Source organism: Chiloscyllium plagiosum, chromosome 7, assembly GCF_004010195.1.
Source record: "Chiloscyllium plagiosum isolate BGI_BamShark_2017 chromosome 7, ASM401019v2, whole genome shotgun sequence".
NCBI lineage: Eukaryota > Metazoa > Chordata > Chondrichthyes > Orectolobiformes > Hemiscylliidae > Chiloscyllium > Chiloscyllium plagiosum.
The window spans coordinates 9,984,259-10,006,113 of record NC_057716.1 but is presented as its reverse complement, the minus strand read 5'-3'; the positions used below and the strand labels follow the sequence as shown (position 1 = coordinate 10,006,113).

The following is a 21,855-nucleotide window of genomic DNA, read 5'->3' as shown; positions in this document are numbered from 1 at the left end:
CTCTCTTTCTCTCTCTCTCTCTCTCTCTCTCTCTCTCTCTCACTCACACTCACTCACTCACTCACTCACAGAAGGTCATGAATTCCTGAAGAGAAAGTGGAAAGAGAGTCTTTGAATATTTTTAAGCCAGAAATGTATAGATCCTTGTGAACCAAACAGATGAAAGGTTATCAGGTATAGACAGGAATTTGAATTTAAAGTTGCAATCAGGTCATAACTAGCCATCCTAAAAGGCATAGCTGACTTGAGGGGCTGAATAGCCTATTCCTGCTCCTAGTTTGTTTGCATTCTGTGAAAACCCTCAGGGTCACAAAATATCTTTTATTTTTTACAGATCTGCCTTTATAGTTTTTCAAATGCTATTATAAATAATTAAATTTATCATTTTATCTTCCTTTCAAATCTCCCATAGATTTCCAATTTCTTCAAGGGTATTTGTTTTACAAACAAACACACAATGCTACAAAATTCAGCAGGTCTGACATCATCCATAGAGAGAGAAAAACAGAGTTAACGTTTCAGTTCTGATATGACACACCTTCAGACAATAAAGAACCTTATCGAACTTGAAACGTTACCCCTTTGTTTTCTCTTCATGGATGCTGCTAGACCTGCTGAGCTTCACCACCATTTTGTGTTTATCTCAGATTTCCAGCATCTGCAGTATTTTGCTTATATTTGTTTTCAAGTTAAGGTACGTGTCTTGCCAAAAAATGACTCTTAAAATTATAATGGTAGCGGACAGGTTTAAATATTATTGTTGCTTTAACAATTGATGAGTTTCAGTTAGAGTCATTGAGTCAGAGATGTACAGCATGGAAAGAGACCCTTCGGTCCAACCCGTCCATGCCAACCAGACATCCCAACCCAATCTAGTCCCACTTGCTAGCACCCAGCCCATATTCCTCCAAACCTTTCCTATTCATATACCTATCCAAATGCTTTTTAAATGTTGCTATTGTACCAGCCTCCATCACTTCCTCTGGCAGCTCATTCCGTACACGTATCTCCCTCTGTGTGAAAAAGTTGCCCCTTAGGTCTCTTTTATATCTTCCCTCTCTCACCCTAAACCTATGTCCTCTAGTTCTGGACTCCCCCACCCCAGGGAAAAGACTTTGTCTATTTATTCTATCCATGCCCCTCATGATTTTGTTATTTTGATCTGTAAATCTACGATAGTGCATTAGTCAAGTAAATTGGAGAAAACTGGCAAGAACAGACCTTTTGCATAGATGATGAAGCTATGTTTGATAAAAAGCAGAAGGGTTTGATGTATGTTTCTTAAAAGTGGCATGGATGATTGAACAAGTTTGCACTCAAGACTGGAGTGAAATGATTTTCTGCAAATTTCTGTGAATAAATATGATGTAAATCCACTCTCACAAACGCCTGGAAAGTTCTGGGACATTTGCCTGGTATATCCAGCAAAATATAGAGATGCCAGAATTTTCACTAGAAAAAAGGAGATTGAGGTTTACAAAATCATGAAGGGTATAGACAGGGTAGATCGAGACAAGCTTTTTCCCAGGGTGAAGGATTCAATAACGAGAGGTCATGCTTTCAAGGTAAGAGGTGGAAAGTTTAAGGGGGATACATGTGGCAAGTATTTCACACAGAGGGTGGTGGGCGTTTGGAACGCATTGCCAGCAGAGGTGGTAGAGGCAGGCACAGTAGAATCATTTAAGATGGGTCTGGACAGATGCATGAGTAGGTGGGGAGCAGAGGGATACAAATGCTTAGGAATTGACCACCAGGTTTAGACAGTACATTTGGATCAGCTCAGGCTTGGAGGGCCGAAGGGCCTGTTCCTGGGCTGTAAATTTTCTTTGTTCTTTGCTTAGAACCAAACATGTTTAATCCTTTTGGTTAATTTTCTGTTTTTGAAGGATAGACAGCCCAATCAGAAAAAGGCTGAAAGTGATTCACCAACAACGACGAGTTCAGATGATAACAACCAAGCTTTTAAGCACAATTCGACAACAGTAGATGGCCAAGGATTGCAGGTATGTTGAACTATTTAGCTACCAATGATCACCATGTATTGATTTGAAATACAAAATAATTAATGTTTCTGTGACTACTGGTGTAAATGCATTTGGAGCTTCAAAATAGCCTGCATTGCTTTCAAAATGTTTAAATACTTAGCTGTCTTATATTAAAAGGAAAGTACAAAACTGGCACAGGGCTAACAGACTGATAGGTGAGAGAGGCTGACTCACCACACTATGCAACTCCTAATGACCAGCAAATTCAACCACTCTACTTGCTCCTCTTGCCTTTTCTTTCTTCTGTTCTCTGTCAACAGTTTCATTTTTAAAATTTATTTGGAAAATGCAAATCCCCAGAGCCAGTGATAACGTTCTCATTTTCTGAGTTTGAAATGTGTAGTCTACATAAGGACACTTTTATTCAGCCATGGGATATGAACATTGCACACTATGTGCCAGCATTAATTGCCCATCCCTCATTGCCCTTGAGAAGACAGTGGCGAGCTACCTTCTTGAACTGCTGCAGTCCATTTGGTGTGGGTGGATCCACAATACTATAAGGGAGGGAGGTCAAGATTTTGCCCAGCAACAGTGAAGGAACCCCAATGCATTTCTAAGTCAGGATGGTGAGTGGCTTGGAGGGGAGTTTGAATGTGGTGGTAGTCCCATGTATTTACTGCTCTTGGTACTGGTCATACATTTAGATGATGCCATCTAAGGAGCCATGGTGAATTTCAGCAAAGGTTCTTCGTAATGTGCAACCTTGTTAGTATCTCTCCACAAGTACATTAGGGGTTTGTCCTGAGGCCACAGCGGTGGAATTTGGCTGCATAGGGGGCTAGTTTGAGAAATATGGATCACCATCTTCCCCACCTCACCTGTCAGTACTTAGGTGCCCCACAAAAGCAAATTATCACCTTAATAGACTGAATTCCATGAGAAGAACTTAGGACTCTGCAAGAGTCCCCTTGCAGAATCCCATCAGCACCCCCAATCTCCCTTTTCACCACCCAACCCCATCTCTGATAATCACTGGTCTCAACATTGAGCACCTCACTGATCTTAAGTCAACAGTGTATTCTCTGCAAACCATGCATCATAATGTTACAGGCCTGTTGGCTGCCAAGAAAAACCTCACTCCTTCCGATGAAACATAGCTAACCATCAAGTGTGAGGAACTGACTGGAATCTTTTACTTGGATTGCAGTGAGTGAATACTTGAATGCGAGAGAGCTGATCAGAAAAAACTACAGATTTGTGAAGTGTGGATCAGCTCTGGAAGCATTAGTTGAATTTTCAAGGATGCCTGGTGGTCAGTGGAATATATGAGGATGTTGCCTTATGAACTTCCATATAGCCTTAATAAAGATTCCACACAAGGCCATCAGAAAAAAAAAAGCAACAGATGGAAGTAACGTTGTGACACGATGAATCGGTGTTTGGTTGATGGATGGAAGGTGAAGAGTACAGATAAAGGAAATGTATTCTGACAGTATGTCTTGTTGTCAAGGGATCTATAGCAGTACATCATCTAGATATTAAGGTCTCGGATAAATGGTTTAAAATTGGTCAGTCCAAGTTTGCATAACGTGAGCACATATAGCAAGTTGTACAGGTACGAGCAGGAAATTACTAATTGTGCATGGGAAAACTGTGACAGGTAGGGTTCAACATGAAGTGAGAGATCATCTATGTTTGACAGCAATTTTAAAATACAGTGGAAAGCTGTGAAGGGGCAAAGGGATTTCGGTGTCCAAATCAATAAAGCGCTGTGTAGATGCAGAGGATAATCCAAAAGGCTAATGGAATATTGACCTTCATCTCAAAGAGGCCTGGAATAGAAAGAGGTTATGTTGTTATTAGATTAGATTAGATTAGATTACTTACAGTGTGGAAACAGGCCCTTCGGCCCAACAAGTCCACACCGACCCGCCGAAGCGCAACCCACCTTCATTTACCCCTTACCTAACACTACGGGCAATTTAGCATGGTCAATTCACCTGACCTGCACATCTTTGGACTGTGGGAGGAAACCGGAGCATCCGGAGGAAACCCACGCAGACACAGGGAGAACGTGCAAACTCCACACAGTCAGTCGCCTGAGGCGGGAAATGAACCCGGGTCTCTGGCACTGTGAGGCAGCAGTGCTAACCACTATGCCACCGTGCCGCCCACAAAGTATGTTGTACAAAGTATTAATCAGATACATTTGGAGTATTGTAGTCAGTTTTAGGCACTCCAGGAAATATATATTAGTCTTTGGGTACAACACAGTCACCAGAAGGAAGCCTGGGAGATTTAGATAACCAGAATAGGTTGCATGAGGTAAAGCAAGTGTCAAAAATGACATGACACATACACATCTATATTTATCTACCTTTCCATATTCTTTAGAGACTTTATTCAACAAAATTTGTTCATTTTGGTCTGAAACCTTTGTTGGACTCAGCATTAACAACCCATTTGGTGGATAGTGCTTTAATTTTTCCACTATACGTTGTGAATACCCTGGTCCAAATTTAAAGTATTACTCCCTATTTGAGACTTGTGCAAATCAACACCACAAGTCTCTTAGAGGGAGGCTGAGTCAGCAGAGGAAATTGGGCTGGTTCCTATTCAGTGATTTGCACACAAGATGCAGACTCACCTGAATAATGATTGAACCACACCTAATTAAACAAGATATGTTGTGCAATGGACAGATGAAACTGATGTTGTGATTTATGTCAGCAATGTTCCCATTCAATGTTGGAGCAGGTTTAAGGGACTAAATGGCTTATTACTCCGACAGAGATCAAATAAAACACTGACTTCTTGCCTCCACTATCAACTCTCTCCTCAAATATCTCTTCTCTACATCCTCCACATCCTCTTAACCAAATTTAAGAAGCTTATGAACTACTTCACCTACTCATACACACCCCACAATGCTCCGAAATCGACCTAAGTGACCCACTTATGTACCAATGATCATAGTTCCAGTAAGCTGCCGATCACTTGGGTGCCTTTCCTCGCCATCTTTCCAGTGAGCTGAATTCGTAAATGTCTAATCTTATATGCTCCCTCTCCTTGTAAGTAGTAATTACCATGCTCCTCAGAGAAGAAATCTGCTCTTGATCCCACTTGCCTTCCAATCATGTTTCTGTTTCTGCTATAGTACTGAACCAACTCCCAGCCAACATCACAAATGACATTCTGAGTGGATGTACTGCATTGTTTATCCTTACCCTGCATGGATTGTCTGCATTGTTTGACATGTTGAAGAGTGTGGCGCTGGGAAAGCACAGCTGGTCAGGCAGCATCTGAGGAGCAAGAGAATCGACGTTTCGGGCTTAAGCCCTTCATTAGGAATTACGCCAGAGCTTAGGCCTGAAACGTCGATTCTCCTGCTCCTCCAATGCTGCCTGACCGGCTGTGCTTTTCCAGCCCCACACTCTTTGACTCTGATCTCCAGCATCTGCAGTCCTCACTTTCTCCTAGTTTTGACATGTTGACCATATCATCCTTAGCCAAAGTTTTGCCTCAGCAATCCAGCTCAGTCATGCTACTCTTCCTTTTCCCTGCTCTTAACTATCTGACTGAAGTCAAAATATCTCTGCCAATTGTTTTCTGTTTCTGTCTCCACACTCTTTGAAGTCCAAAGTGTCTATTTCTGAGCCCCTTCCTCTTTCCCATCTACATTCTGGATCATGGTGTTTTGGGTTCAGTTAAAGAGGAAACTTTGGAAATGCATTCCACAGACCCACCTAGTGGCCAAAGCCTTCAACAATATACAAATATGTGGAATGAGGCAGGAAAGGAGCAATTCTTCCATCCAACCTGTGGTACAATAAACCTTCAAAGCAAAATTAAACAGAAAATATTGGCACCACAGTTGTCAATGGCAAATTTTTGACAGAAAAGCTCAACTAAAAGTTGGAGAAAATGAAAATCTGTGATTAGGACGTGCATGGCCTGCACAAATTATGTTCACTTTTGGTGTCACCCCAGTCACTAGTTTGTAGACGTTTTTTGTCAGTAATGTTAGGTGCACTTGCTACAAAAGCCATAACTACAACATAACTTCCATGGCAAAAGGTATGTAAGTTTGCTCACTGAGCTTGAAGGTTTGTTTTCAGATGTTTGGTCACCGTACTAGGTAACGTTAGCAGCGACAGTCTCTGGTGAAGCGCCGGGTGGTATGTTCCGCCTCTCTATTTATAGGTCTTGGTTTATTCGGGTGGGGGATGTCATTCCTGGTTCTTTTTTCTCAAGGGAAGGTAGATAGTGTCTAAATCAATGTGTTTATTGTTGGAGTTCTGGTTAAAATGCCACGCCTTTAAGAATTCTCATGTGTGTCTTTGTTTCGCCTGTCCTAGGATGTATGTATTATCCCAATCAAAGTAATGTCCTTCTTTGTCTTTATGTATAGAAACCAGTCATAGTGGGTCACATCTTTTTGTGGCCACTATCGACCCACTATGACTAGTTTCTATACATATAGACAAAGAAGGCCACCACTTTGACTGGTCCGACACATACATCCTAGGGCAGGCGAAACAAAAACACACATGAGAATTCTTAGAGGCATGATATTCTAATCAGAACTCTATCAATAAACACATCAATTTAGATCTTATCTACCTTCCCTTGAGAAAAAAGAGCCAGAAATGACCTCATGCATTTTCAGAAATCAAGACCTATAAAAAGAGAGGTGGGACATACCACCAGCCCTTCACCAGAGACTCTCACTGATGATGGTGACGAAACATCTGAAAACAAATCTTCAAACTCAGTAAGCTTACTTACATACTTATCATCAAACTGAGCTAAAACTCTTCTCAAAAATCATCTGGACTTAATGTTAAGTGTAATAGTTCATGTAAAATGACAATAAATGTATGCCTTTTGGCAAGGTAAAGTTTGTAGTCCTGTCAGCCTTCTATCCAGCAAATATAGCATTTTTAACTCAAGCAATTTATCATAAAAATAAAAAAATTGTCAAGCATTTATTATTTTTCAAGAAAAGATGCACCTGTAGTGACTGTACTCTGTATGCATGTACAGAGTACAGACATCTAAAATAATCTCTGTTCCAATTATAAGCAGGGCAAAAGCATTGACTGTTTTATGTGTGGTTGTGCAATGCACATGGATAATTATATGGTTATTAAATATAGGTTGACAAACCAGTGAAAACAGATTGCAGTGAAAAAAATTCATGAGGCATTTATATTTAGAAGCTTTTCATGTCTGTTTTTGATGGTCTATATATATCGTGAGCAAACACTTTTAGCATGTACCTGAAGCTTTCAATTGATGATTTGCAAGAGTGAGTTTGATTTACTTCATTCAAAAGCAATAAATAGCACAGTTGTATGACATAAGTATATTTGAAATGAAAAATCTCTGTAATTCTTTAATCAATTCACATTGCTGTTTGGGTCAACATTTATTGTTGTTCCCCAATTGTCCTTGAGAACGTGGTGGTGAGCTAGTTCTTGAACTGCTGCTGTACATCTATTGTAGACTTATTGCTTAAAATGCTTTTAGTGTAGGATTTCCAGCATTTTGACATCAGGCAGTGAAGGAGCAGTAATATAGTTCCAAGTCAGGATGGTCCATGGTTTACAGAGGAACTTGCAGAAAGCACTATTCCATGTATCTGCTGCTCTTGTCCTTCTAGATGTTGGTGGGTTTGGAAGGTGCCTTCTAAGGAGCCTGTGTGAGTTGTTATAACACATTTTGCTGCAACTATATGATGGTAGTGGAGGCAGCAAATGTTGCAGGTGTGAGATGAGGTGTCAGTCAAGCAGGATGCTATATCCTGGTGATCAAGTTTCTTGAGCATTGCTGAAACTGGACTCATGTAGGCAATTTAGGAATCTTCCATCATACTCCTGAAGTGTGCTTTGTCGGTAATGCCTTTCAGGAATCAGAAAATAAGTTACTTTTTGCAGGATTGCTCAAATTTAGCCTGCTCTTGTAGCTGTTGTATTTATATGTCCAGTTTCTGGTCAGAGGCAACACCCACAATGTTGATGGGGATGAGGACCTTCAGTACTGGTAATGTGTCGGAATGTCAAAGTACAGTGCATAGGTTCCCTCTTGTTGGAGATGGTCATCGCTGCCACCTGTGGTGGTACAAATGTTACTTGTCATTTATCACCCAAGCCTGAATGTTGTCCAAGTCTGACTGTATTTGAACACAAACTGCTTCAGAATCTCAAGAGTCTTGGATGGCAGTAAACAGTGTGCAGTCACCAATGATCGTGCGCAGTTCTGACCTTACGATGGAGGGAACATCATTGATGAAGCAGCTGAAGATAGTTGGGCTTGGAACACCATCCTGTGAGCAGATATGGGCACCACATCTTAGGAAGAATATATTGACCTGGGGGAGACTATACCATAGTTTTACAAGAATGATGCCTGGACTTCAGAGGTTAAATTATGAAGAGAGATTGTACAAGTTTCTCTAGAATTTAGAAGGTTAATGGCGATCTGAGTGAAATCTTCAAGATATCAACAGAAAAAGGAGTAGATAAAGAAACTGTTTCTACTGTTAAGGGATTCTAGAATGAGGGAGCATAATCTGAGAACTTGTGCCAGACCATTCAAGAGAGGTGCTAGGAAGCATTTCTTCACATAAAGGGTTGTCAAGTTTGAAACTCTTGTATGGCAGTAGATGCTGGATCAGTTCTTAGCTTTAAATTTTTGTTAAGCAAAGATATTAAGGGATATAGGCCAAAGTTGTATATGGATTTGGGCCACTGATTAGCCATGATCTCATTGAATGGCAGGGCACACTCAAAGGGCTGAATGGCCTACTGCTGTTCCTATGTTCCTGTGATTTACTGTCATTGAGATGATTGCCCTCCAACAACCATGTGTCTTTTTCTATGCAAGGTATGACTCCAAGCCAGCAGAGATTAATCCCCTAATGCCTATTGACTCTTGTTTGGCTAGGGCTCCTTGATGCCACTCTTAGTCAAATGCAGTCTTGATGTCATGGGCTGTCACACTCACTCACCCCTGACTTGAGTTCAGCATTTTCATCCATGTTATGACTAAGGCTGTAATGAGTTCAAGTAGCAAGTGACCTTGGCGGAATCCAAACTGAGCATCAGCGAACAGGTTATTGTTGAGCAAGTGCTGCTCGATAGTTCTCTCGATGACAATGTTCATTGCTTTGATCCTGATTGAATGTAAGTTTAAGGGGAATTATTGGCTGGCTAGCATTGTCCTGCACTGTGTGGACATACCTGGGCACTGTTCTGTTTTGCTAGGTAGATGCCAGTGTACTTAACTACATTAGAGAAGCGTAGCTATCAGTCTGGCTAGCTCTAGATTGTGAGTCATCAGTACTATTGCAGAACTGCTGTAAAACCCATAGCCTTTGCAGTATCTAGCACTTTCAACCATTTCTTGATATCACTTGCAGTGAATTAAATTGGATGAAGCTGGCATCCATGAAACTGAGGATCTTGGGAAGAGGCCAAGATGGGCCATCAACTCAGCATGTCTGGCTGAAAATGGATGCAAAATGCAGCAGAGCTATGATCTGATTCATTGACTATAGATTGCTGAGCTCGAATTGTCAAATGTTGCTTTTGCTGCTCAGTCATCATGTATCGTAATGTCATCACATTGACATCTCACATATTCTGTGATCCATAAGGCAGCATGCAATATATTGGGTAGTTTGCTCAATATATGACTTATACTGTCATAATACAAATAGTAGAATTACAACTGTTAGAAGACTATAGATGTTATTCATTTTCCCTGCACTTGCAGGATGTTCATGATTTGCTCATGGCTTATAGAACCTTTTAAAGAAGTTTAGAACTAGCTCCTCATTCTACTTTTCTTCAATGTGTTATTTTACTGATTGCATGAATAAGTTTAAAATCACACAACACCAGGTTATAGTCCAACAGGTTTATTTGGAAGCACAAGATTTTGGAGCGCTTGCTCCTTCATCAGGTGATTGTCAAGAATAAGATTGTAAGACATAGAATTTATAGCAAAAGTTTATTAAGTTAAGACTGAACAAACAATCCGGGTCTTTTTCAATATATAATTTCAGTTACATCACACTGTAAACTTTTGCTTTAAATTCTGTCTTACACTCCTATCCTTGACAATCACCTCATGATAAAGCAACGCTCCGAAAGTTAGTGTTTCCAAATAAACCTGTTGGACTATAACCTGGTGTTGTGTTATTTTTAACTTTGTACACCCCAGTCCAACACCAGCATCTCCAAATCATCAATAAGTTTGTTACTGTTTTGATTCAGATTTTAAAAACTCATTCCTCTTCATCAGAAGATTGTAGCATCAAGGTCACCTAGGATATAACCTGTGCTGGCTTTCCGATGTAGATGAGTGGTGTACTACGTTGTTGAAATTACTGCTTCCAGAACATTAATCTACTTCTGCTGGTTTAGGTGGATCACGATCAATGATTTAAAGAACATTTGGGAATTCTTCCACTGCTTTGGCCAAGATCGATCACTTAGCCAGTTACTAAAACGTGATTGTGTATCTCCATACCATAAAGGTGATCCTGTTATGCATACAGTAGCTGTCTTATTATTTGCAGTACAACAATGGCAGATCAAAGTAGTTCATCGCATAGGAATACAAATTGTTCTTTCCTTCCTTACAAGTTCTAAACCCTAAAACTGAAATAGACAAGCCATATAAATACTGTAATGACACAGACAGGTCAGAGGCTGGGAATTCTGCAGCAAGTAACTCACGTGACTCCACAAAGCCTGTCCATACTCACGTGACTCCACAAAGCCTGTCCATCATCTACAATGCACATGTCAGGAGTATAATAAAATATTCAGCATTTAACTAGATAAGTGTAGCCTTAACAACATTCAAGGAGCTCAATACCATTCAGGACAAGGTAGCCTGCTTGATTGGTACCCATCTAATACCTTCAACATTAACTCCTTCCACTACTAACACAGTGGTTGCAATGTGTACTATCTACAAATATGCACCGCAGCAACTCAAAGAAGTCTCTCTGACAGCATCCTTTTAAATCCATGGCCTTTAACACAAAAGACAAAGTCAGCAGGTGCATGGGAAGACCACCATCTGCAAGTTCCCTTTACAGGCCACTCAGCACCTTGATATGGAATATTCTTGCTGTTCCTGTAGTGTTGATGGACTAAAGACCCGGAGGTTTCTCCTTAACAACCTGCACAAAGTGGATTGCAGTGGTTCAAGAAGGCAACCTATCACCACCTCCTTAAAGGTGATTAGGGCTGAGCACTTAATGCTGGCTTAGCCTGTAATGCCCACATCCATGAATGAGTAGAAAGAAAAGTTCAGAAGCTGTAGGCAGGACATAAACACTGCACCAAACCAAAGTACAAGTTTCATTCATTCTTGGCAGGTAATCTATTGTGTCGTTTTGAGTACCTGAGCTAGTATTTGCCATTTTGGATTACTCTGAATGCTGTTACACTAGTTTGGATAGGCACCTTAAGCTGCTATGATACATTGATCTCATCAACAGTGTCCTGTGCACCTTTTACCTCCCTTTAGGAGTACAAATTTGATATTTTGTTCTATTAAATTTTGGCCTTTGTTCCTTTTTGATCATATAACAACACTGATCTTGTTGTAAATTGGGACTTCCTGAAGAAATGAAGTGCAGCATGTAAATACAAGTTAATTAATGTGTTCTTTGTAGTTGCTTATTGTGATTGTGGACATCAATGGTAACTTGCACTTTACAATCCCTGAATGCTGTTTTTGTAATTTGCCTAGTGATAAATATAGATGCAATTACATAATTGTTCTATGAACATAATGGTTCCTGAACTGCAGGGGAAGAAGAAACCTCTTTGTTGAGAGTAACAAAGCTGAGAAACTACTTGGAGATGTTGGGGGAGGTTGGGTGGGGGAATAAATGTTAGAATTAAAATTCCTGATAGGGACTGCAGTGGAAGTGGGCAGGAAAAAGCAAATCAAATCATTCCGATTCTATTATTTCTTGAGAATGAAAATTGGAAGATATGTTATCTTGTGTGCTTTAGCAGATATTTAAGTTTTATTTGATGCCTGCCTGATGAGTATAGAATAGCGTCCCAAACATTTCAGCACAGAGGAGGTCAATATGCCAGCTTACATCCCAATTACGTCCCAGCTTTTTCCTTATAAACTTCTGAATTGGTCATGTTTAAATTTATGTTCAATACTTTCTTAAAAGTTCCAGTGAGATCTCATTCTACCGATCTTTCAGATAGTGTGCTCCTGACCATACTCTCCCCTCAAAATGAAGATATTTATTCTAAATTGCCTCCAGCTCTGGTGCCTTTTTTAACCCATGGCCTCTGGTTACTGACACACTTCCACTGTCAAAACCCCTCATTTATCATGGCTCCCCTCAATCTGCTTTGCTCCATAGAAAACAATCCCAACTTCTCCGATCTCACCACTTTGGCAACTTGTACATCCCTATGTCATCATGATAAATCTCCTCTGAACATTCTGTAGAGTTTTGACACCTTGCAAATGTATTGTCCCAAATAAGCAGTATGAAGAAATTACTTTTTAAAATTTTTCCAATGTAGAGGTGAAAATCCATTTAATTTAATGCAAGTTACAAAGTGACATTTTTGCAAATATGTTATTTTACTCTTCTTAGGGTATCTAGATTTGTTTCCAATTTCAGTAGGACAGAAGGAAGTAACAATAATGAAAATGTATATGGTTATTATTGCTACTTTCACCCATTTCCAATACTTTATCCTATTTGCAAATAAATATACGGAATACTTTCAATGGCACAAGGGAAATTTATTATCCACCATTATACACTGCAGTTCATTTACATGATTGTTTTATATCGTGAGCAATTTGGACTATGGCTGTGATGTTCCTTTTACACTGATGGTTTGATTATGTTTATAACTGAAAGGAGATGGCCATTTCATGAAATACTGGCACTGTACTGGATAGGAAACAATTTTACCCTTCGCATGAGCTCCACTTGAGTAAGTGTGAAATTAGTTTCCTAGTAGAAAGGATGAAAAGAGCTGTCAGTAGGATGTTCAGTTTGCACGTTGGCTAAAAGCACCAGGCAAAAACCAAATAAGTTTGAAGGTGAAAGAAATAAAAGATGAGAGTAAAGGTTAAATCAAGATAGAAAGCAGGGATAATGTGATACTCCAGAGAGCCAATGCATTTATAAACCAGATACATAAAATGCCTGATAAAATGAATAATTGTGGCAGAATTAAATTGCTAGTACAGTATCCAAGTAACTTGGGAGACTTGGAAGCAATAATCCATAGAAAGAGAACAAATGTGCTGGAATAATGGCAATGTCAGATGAAGAGCGTGACTGACAGCTGAATATTACAGATATTAACATAATCAGAAAGGACAAGGAATTGAAAATGTTTGGGTGTAATTGTACTAAATAAAGATAATATCATGGCAGAAGGTAAAAGCAACATATCTAATGAATAGTTGGAAACTGAATTGGCATGAATTGAAATAACAGATCAGATATCAATTATACTAAGCAGGTTGTACATAGAAACATAGAAAAAAATTGCAGGAGTAAGCTATTCAGCCCTTCGAGCCTGCACAACCATTTACTATGATCATGGTTGATCGTGCAATTTCAGTATCCCATTCCAACTTTCTATTCATACCCCTTGATCCCTTTTCCAATTCCCCCCTGAATATATCTAACAAACTGGCCCCAACAATTTTCTACAGTACTCCAAGGCAGCTGATAGACAAAAGGTGATGGAGGAAGAAATATGTAAATAATCATGTGAAATTAATGAATTTTGTGGTATAATAAGCATAAGAAATTTTGTGTGTTCCAAAGTAAAGAGGCAGCAAAAGGGAATGGAACTCAACATCAATACCAAGATTCCTATGTTACCCAATATATAAAATCCTAGCATGTAAGGGGGCATAACTGCATCCAGTAATGGAAATGAACAAAAGAAATGAGAGAGCAGTAGTAAATCTAAACCATAGCAATCATAACGCAATCATTTAAGATAATGATTGAGAAGGACATAAGTATGACAAAGACTTAAGTATTAAATTGAACAAAGCTGGATCAGAATAGAATAGTGAAAATAAACTGTAAACATTCATTGATGAGTTAAAAATTAAACTAGTTTAAACCTTGATCAACAAAGTCCATGAAAAAAATCCCACTAAAGCAAGAACAAAGTAGCCAATAATAAAATATCACCGATGAACAAAGAAATGAGCTGAAGAATAAAGAAAGCATACACAGAAGGAAAGGAGGAGAGCATGACAAAGTATAACAAAAAAAGTTGGAAATCAAATCAAAAAGTAATTAAGATGGCAGTGAGAAACTTCAGAATTAAATTAATAAAGCTTATGAAAATTCTATATTGACCTATAATTTTTGTCTATCCACACTACTACTTTAGTCAGTTTAAGGAGTATGCTTTGGTGTGGCTTTATTTGGCAGGTAGTTCCAAAAACAAATAAAGGTTTGTAGGGCACTTGGAGAATGAGACCACATGATGCATTTGTGGAAGCCAGCCATTGATGCTGATGGGGTAAAGAACAAAATAGTAAAAGGTAAAAGAACATACTGTTGTTGCAAAACCGGAATCCTGAGCAAAGCCTTTGTTGTGGATTAAGGCTGGTAGTTAAGAATTTGGAAGTTTTTTTGTGATGATAAATGCTAAAGAATTTAGGCAAATTTGAAGGAAATAAACTATTCCTTAAATAGTACTCAATAGATCAATGTAAACTTGCCTTTACAATTCGAGAGCAAATCAATCCTAAATAGACTTCCACATTCAATGAATATATACAAAACACTAAGTAAAATTTGACAAGATTTGTATTCATAATCTTAGACATTTGTACATTTGAACGGTTTTATCCTGCTTTTCCTGCAAGAGAAATTGTGCTTTTGTTAAAGAATAAGCAAATAAAGTAATGATCAGAACATTTTTAATTCACTCATGAGGACATGGACATCATTGGTTGGGCTGCCATTTAATTCTCATCAGTAGTTGCCCTTGAAGGTGGCAGTACCTGTCATCTTGAACCATCACAGTCCATTGTGGGCAGACTCACAATGATGTTAGTGAGGGAGTTCCAGGATTTTTAATCAGAGACATTGAAGGGCCAATAATTTATTTCTAAGTCAGGATGGTGAGTGGCTTAGAATAGACGTTACAGCTGGTTGTGTTCCCGTGTATCTGATGCCCTTGTCCTTCTAGATAATACTGGTCTTGGGTTTGGAAGATGCTGTCTAAGTAACTCAGATGAATTTCTACTGGTATCTTGTAGTCAGTAATGGAGGGAGTAAATATATGTCAATGTGGTGTAGTCAAGCTGGGCTACTTTATCCTATATGCTGTAAAATTGTTTCAGTTTCTTCAGATGCTTGTCGAAGTATTCCATCAAACATCTGACTTGTGCCTTATGGTAGACAGGCTTTGGGGAGTCAGGAAATAAGTTATTCACTGCAAATTTCTGAGCTTCTGACCTGCTCTTGTAATTCCGTATTTATATGGCTAGTCTAGTTCTGGTCTGTGTTAACCTCCAGGATGTTGATAATGGAAAAGTCATTGATGGTAATGTCAAGAGGTAATGGTTAGATTCACTCTTTTTGGATATGCTCATTGTCTGGCACTTGTGTGGCACCAATGTTACTTAACACTTGTGGAGCCAAGTAGGATATTGTCCAGGTCTTGCTATATTTAGACATGGACTGTTCCAGTAGTTGAGGCATTTTACTGGGTAAGTTTCCTCACTGTTATCTAGATTCCAGTGCTGCAGGTGTATTGAAACAGCTTGGTTAGGAGAGCATCAAGTTCTGCAACACATGACATCATTGCCAGGATGTTGTCAGGGCCCACAGTGTTTGCAGTTTTTACTGCCTTCATATATCACGTACAGTGAATCTAATTGGCTGAAGGCTGGTATCTACAATGCTTGGAATCTCTGGAGGAGGCCAAGATGGATCATCAACTTGGTACTTCTGGCTGAAAATTGGTGCAAATACTTCAGCTTTATCTTTTGCCTAATAATGAGATTGAGGATGTTTGTACAGCCACCTCCTCCAGTAGGTTGGTTAATTGTCCATCAGAATTCATGTCTGGATGTGGCAAGACGGCAGAGCTTAGACCTGATCTGCTGGCTGTGGAGTCGGTCTGGCATGCAAGTAATATGGTGTTGTAGCTTCACTAGGTTGTTAGATACCAGCCTTAACCCAATTCTACTCATTCACCATGATATCAAGAAAAGGTTGCCAGGTCAACTGAGTTTCTCAGGCAGTTGCTGTTTTTGATCCCCTGGCTTAATGTCATGGTAGGGTAGAAAACATGCTGAGCCGTGTGGCTGCAGATTGTACTGGAAACAAAAAATGCTGCAGATCACAGCAAGTCATGCAGCATCCATGGAGGGAAAGCAAGCTAATATTTCAAGTCTGGATGACTCTTCATCAGATTGTGTTTAAGAACAATTCTGCCATTGCCAGTGGCCCACGGAGCCTCCTGGAAACCAGTCTTGAATTGCTGGATCTGTTTGGTCTATCCCATTTATCACATTGATAATGATACATAGCATTAGGAAGGGTATTCTCAATGTGAAGACCGGACTTTTGTCTCCACAAGGTCTTTGCGGTGGTCATTCTTACTGATATTGTCATGGATAAATGGATCCCCAGCAGGCAGATTGGTGAGTATGAGGTCAGATACATTTTTTCCCCTCTTGTTGGTTCCCTGACCACCAGCTACAGATCTAAGCTGTGGTTCTGATGTACACTCAGAGAACATTCTGCACTTTTGTGTTTCCATCAGGCAGTGTTCTGCATGTAGGGAGTACTGATTCATCAGCCACAGGGTTGCTAGTAATCGGCAGGAGGTCTTGAGGTTTCCATACCCATGTTTGGCATGAAACCATGAGACTTTGAGGTCTGGAGTCAGAAATCCCAAGGCAAGTTCCTCCCAAGGTAAAGCACCGTGCTGCCACCTCTGATCTGCCCTACAGGTAGGAATGCCAAGGAATGATGACAGTCTCATCTGGGGCATTCTGTAAGGTGTGTTTCAGTGTGTCAGCTATTCAAGTATGACTAGTCTGTGAGACAACTTTTCAATTTTGGCACCAGCCCTTAGATGTTAGTGAGGTGGACCTTGCAGGGTCAACAGAGCTGTTTGACATTGTTTCCTATGCCATATTCTATGCCTAGTATTCTGTCTTGATTCATTGCTATTTTGTTCACTAAAAGACATTAGTAAACTAGATGGGTTTTTACGACAACCAACAATGGTCATTATCAACATGGTCATCATTAGATTTTTAATTCCAGATTTTTATTGAATTCAAAATGCAGCCCTGTCCTTGGCTGAATTCAAACCCAAGAACATTAGTTGGGTGTCTAGAGAGCTAGTTCGGCAATAATGCAAATACGCCACTGCTTCCTCTTTATCGCAATAACAATCTTAATTTGATCACAAGGTTTTGAGGGTCTTAGCTATTAGTAAAGTATTTTGCAAACATGTAAATTACAAAAGAGAAGTCATGATAGGAATAGAGGCCATTAAAGGTTGCACACACAACTCCTAAGTAATGACACTGAAATGACCTATTTACTGGGCGAGACTAATATGGTGGGTGGTGATGTTAAGTCAAGACATAATACAAGATATGAGGTTATTTATTTTGAGAAAGGGGGTGATATTTTATAAATTAATCACATTTACAGCATAAAAATCCTGATCTGAATGAATTGTCTATTCAACTATAACAGAAGGTCAATTTGAACTTGATAAATGGATTGCATCTACTTATATTAAAAGAAGGAAAGCATTTAGGAAATGGAATATTCCAAGAGAGCAAAACAGGACAAAATGTGAGCAGAAGTTGGCTCACAGCGCAGGTATTTCTGGTCAACATTTTTAAGATTATGAAAGGGCTAATGGCTAGAACGTATAGAGAATGTAATTCCAATTGAAGTGGAGACTGCAACTAGTGTTCACAAATTTTTAAAAAGTCAGGATTTCAGGAGAAACCTCTTCACTAGGAGAGTGGTAGCAATGCAAAATTTACCACCAAGTAATTGAGGTAACTAGCATTGATTCATGTATGGAGATGCAAAATAAGCACATGAAGGACAGAATAATAGAAGGGTTGCTGATGAGATTAGATGCAGAAGTGTGGGAGGAGCTCATGAGCATAAACACTGGTTTGCAACTGTCGGACAAAATGGCCTGTTTCTGTGCTGCAAGTGTTAGGTTTTGCTATGTTACAGCTTGTACTTGAGTCATATTTAGTGTTCAGTAGGAACTGAGTTCATTATCCTTTGTTGTTCACCCTTACGTTTTGACAATATAGTTTAGGAAATCCATGGAAAATATTGCATAATTACCTCTGACAATTTGGGAATGCTGTGCACGCAACAACTTTGTTTTAGTGTGTTTTTAATCTTTCAATTGCATTTAGATTCAATGGCTTTGATGGTGGTGGCGTATGGTTATGATTATGATCAAAGAGCAGAATATCTTCTATGACTCAGTGAGCACTGGGATGGACCCTGTAACCAGAGGTGGTTAATCATAATAAAAGATTATTATTTTTGCAGAAGTAAATATAAATATACTTTAGAGTTAATTGGTACCTACTTGACAAACTGATACAATGCATGTTTGTATCAATGGTTTGTACTTATCAGGTTATTTATTTTACAGATTACAACAGTGCCTGGAACACATCCACTTCTTGTGTTTGTGAATCCGAAAAGTGGTGGAAGACAAGGTGAAAGGTAAATGAGAAAATGACATTATCAGATCAGAAGAAATATTCATGTAACGTATTTTTTATTTGTGGTACTTAATATCTGATGGCTCCAGTGAAATATTAGAGAAGCAAGCAATAAAGACATAGCATGCAGGGGTAGCAGGCAGTCAAGAAGGCAAATGGTCTCCATAGAGGATTTGAGTACAGGAGCGGGGATGTATTACTGCAATTGTACAGGATCTTGATGAGATTACACTTGGAGTATTGTGTGCAGTTTTGTTCTCCTTATCAATGGAAGGAAATCATGGCTGTGATGGGAATGCAAGAAACGTTTACCAGACTGATTTCTGGAATGGCAGGACTGATGTACGAAGAGACTAGATCAGTGAACAGATTAGAAGAATGAGGAGGCATCTCATCGAAACGAACAAAATTCTAACAAGACAAGTGAGGGTAAATGAAGCCAGATTTTCCTGATGACTGGGGAGTCCAGAACCAGAGTTCACAGTCTGAGGATATGGTGAAGGCCATTTAGGTCTGAGATGAGAAATTTCTTCACCGGTAGAGTGGTGTTCTGTGAAACTCTCTGCCACGGAAAGCAGTTGAGGCAAAACCATTGAATGTTTTCAAGAAGGAATTGGATACAGTTCTAAGGGCTAAAGGAATCAAAGGCTATGGGAAGAAAGCAGGAACAAGGGACTGAGTTGGATGATCAGCCATGATCTCACTGAATGGTGGAGCAGGCTCAAGGTGCTGAATGACCTACCCCTGCCCCCATTTTCTATGTTTCTCTGTTTCAAACCAGATTGATCTGAAACATACCCTGTTAGGACATTCTGTGTGGTCTCTTTTGTGAAGACAGAACCAAAGTATTTGTTGAATCAGTCTTCTACCTCTTTGTTCTCCATTATAACTTTCCTGGTTTCCTGCTGAAAGGAAACTATATTTGTCTTTATTTGTCTTCACTAATTGTTTTGCCTTCACGTATTACAAAAGCTTTTATAATCAATTTGTTTGTTTCCCCTCAAGCTACCCTCATATACCATTTTTCCCTTTCTTAATCAATCCCTTTGTTCAAATCTAAACTGTTCCCAATCCTCAGGTCTAATGCTGTGTTTTTGACCTAATACTAATTCCAAGTTCTCTTGTTCTCCATAGTTGGACCATCTTTCCCATTTGTTTTTTTCTGCCAGATTAGAATAAACAATTGTTGCAGTTGTTTGTGTTTGCCATGATTGCCCAGCATCATTCCTTTAAGTAGCATTCCCCAATTTATCACTGCAAAGTCCTGCCTCATACTATCAGAGTTTCCTTTACTTAGATTCAGGACCCTAGCACCAGAATCAACAGCATCAATTTCCATCTTAATGAATAATCTTGTCATATTTTGGTCACTCTTTTTCCCAACACGTCTCTCACAACTATATTGCCAATGTTTCCATTCCCATTTCATAATACCCTATTTTGGATGGCCTGTTCTCAAGTTGGTCCTCAATATGTTGATTGAGAAAGCAATCCTATATACACTCCAGGAACAACACCTCAATGGTATTGTTACTGATTTGATTTGCCCAATCAAATGCAGATTCAAATTAGCCATAATTACAGCAGTACTGTTATTACTTGTATATCTAGTTGCCAGTTTAATGCCTTCGTGAAGAATACCACTACAGATTGAGCATCCATATGCAACACCATTATTGTTTTCTGAGACTTGATGTTTCTAAGCTCTCCCATACAGATTCTGTTTGCTCACTATTGCATTACTTAACTATTTTAACCAACATGCTCCCGCACTTCCTTTTCCTCTTGGTCCATCTTTCCTAAGAACGGAGTACTGCTGGATGTTAAGTTTCCAACCTTGACTATGATGCAGCCACATCTCTGTCATCCCAACTATTTCATACCCATTTATTTTTATTTGCATAACTAATTAGTCCACTATATTGTGAAATCTCCATACGCAAGATCTTCAGTATTGTCTTTTTAATATTTTGCATTATGGTCCTTTTTGATTCTTGCCCTTGAATTCTCTGCCTATCATTTTTTTTTCTTATTTTTGATTCTGTCTTTGGTTTTTGACCATTTGCTCTAATATTTCCTTTGTGGCTCTGTGTTAAATATTGCTTCATTGCACTCCTTTAAAGAGATTTGGGATAATTTTATTATGTTAAAAGTGATATGCAAAATATTGGTATTCTATCTGGTGTGAAATATAGATTATAGTTTGCATGCAAAATGCTTTGTTTCCTGAAAATTGAAAATAATAATATTTTGCAGAGTTCTCAGAAAATTTCAATATCTCCTGAACCCGAGACAAATTTATAATCTTGACAGGGGTGGACCTGTGCCAGGGTAAGTGAGATTGTGCAATAACATTTTAAATAATGAATAATATTTATGCATTGTGGGTTTTTCCTGATCATGAGGGAGTCAGCTACAGCAGATGTTAAGAGCAAAAGAACTGTTAATACTGGTAATCTGCCTCAATTCAGCAGATTCCACATCTAGAATGCTCCTTATTTACTTGTCTCCACATTGTATTAAATATTAAATAAGATATAAAAATACTCAAAAAGAATTGATATAATTGGTGCACATTATTGTGTTTGTAGGATTGTCTAATGTTAAACATGGATATAAAATAGTTTTCCTGTTGAGATTGAGAGACGGTTTTGACAAGCTTGCTTACCTTATGATGGAAGAAACAAAAATAATATTAAGTATTGTGCAATTGCAAATAATTAACACATGCTTAGTACAATATATTTTCATGATCTCCACTGATCATGATTTAACAATAATAAAACAATGGTTAAAAATAGTTGGGATGGGGGGGATCCAAGATGGCGGCGACCCAGTAAGACTGAGTCTATAGTGCTCCTCCCAAGACTTGGGCACAGTGGGTCACCTACCCCCTACCAAGCTCACCAAATCATTTATAAATCATTTTTAATAGTTTAGTAACTCAATTAGTTGTGTAACATTACATTTAAGCAACTTTATCCTAAGTTAAAATGACTAAAGGGAAAGGAGCCCGAGGCTCTCAGCAAGCAGGAACCCCTCCCCCACACTCTCCAGCTGCAGCAGAGGCGCCCACAGCCGC

At 39.1% G+C, this 21,855-nt stretch overlaps 1 protein-coding gene across 8 annotated transcripts in view; it reads left to right on the top strand.

Annotated features, from left to right (window-relative positions):
- The window catches only part of LOC122551298 (diacylglycerol kinase beta), a 544,642-nt gene that overhangs the window by 307,874 nt on the left and 214,913 nt on the right, over positions 1–21,855 (top strand). For all 8 annotated transcript variants that reach the window (XM_043692997.1, XM_043693004.1, XM_043692998.1 and 5 more), the window contains 3 exons: positions 1,887–2,003; positions 18,701–18,774; positions 21,030–21,104. In XM_043692997.1, the coding sequence (XP_043548932.1) occupies positions 1,887–2,003; positions 18,701–18,774; positions 21,030–21,104 (266 nt within the window). The remainder of the gene's footprint in view (positions 1–1,886; positions 2,004–18,700; positions 18,775–21,029; positions 21,105–21,855) is intronic.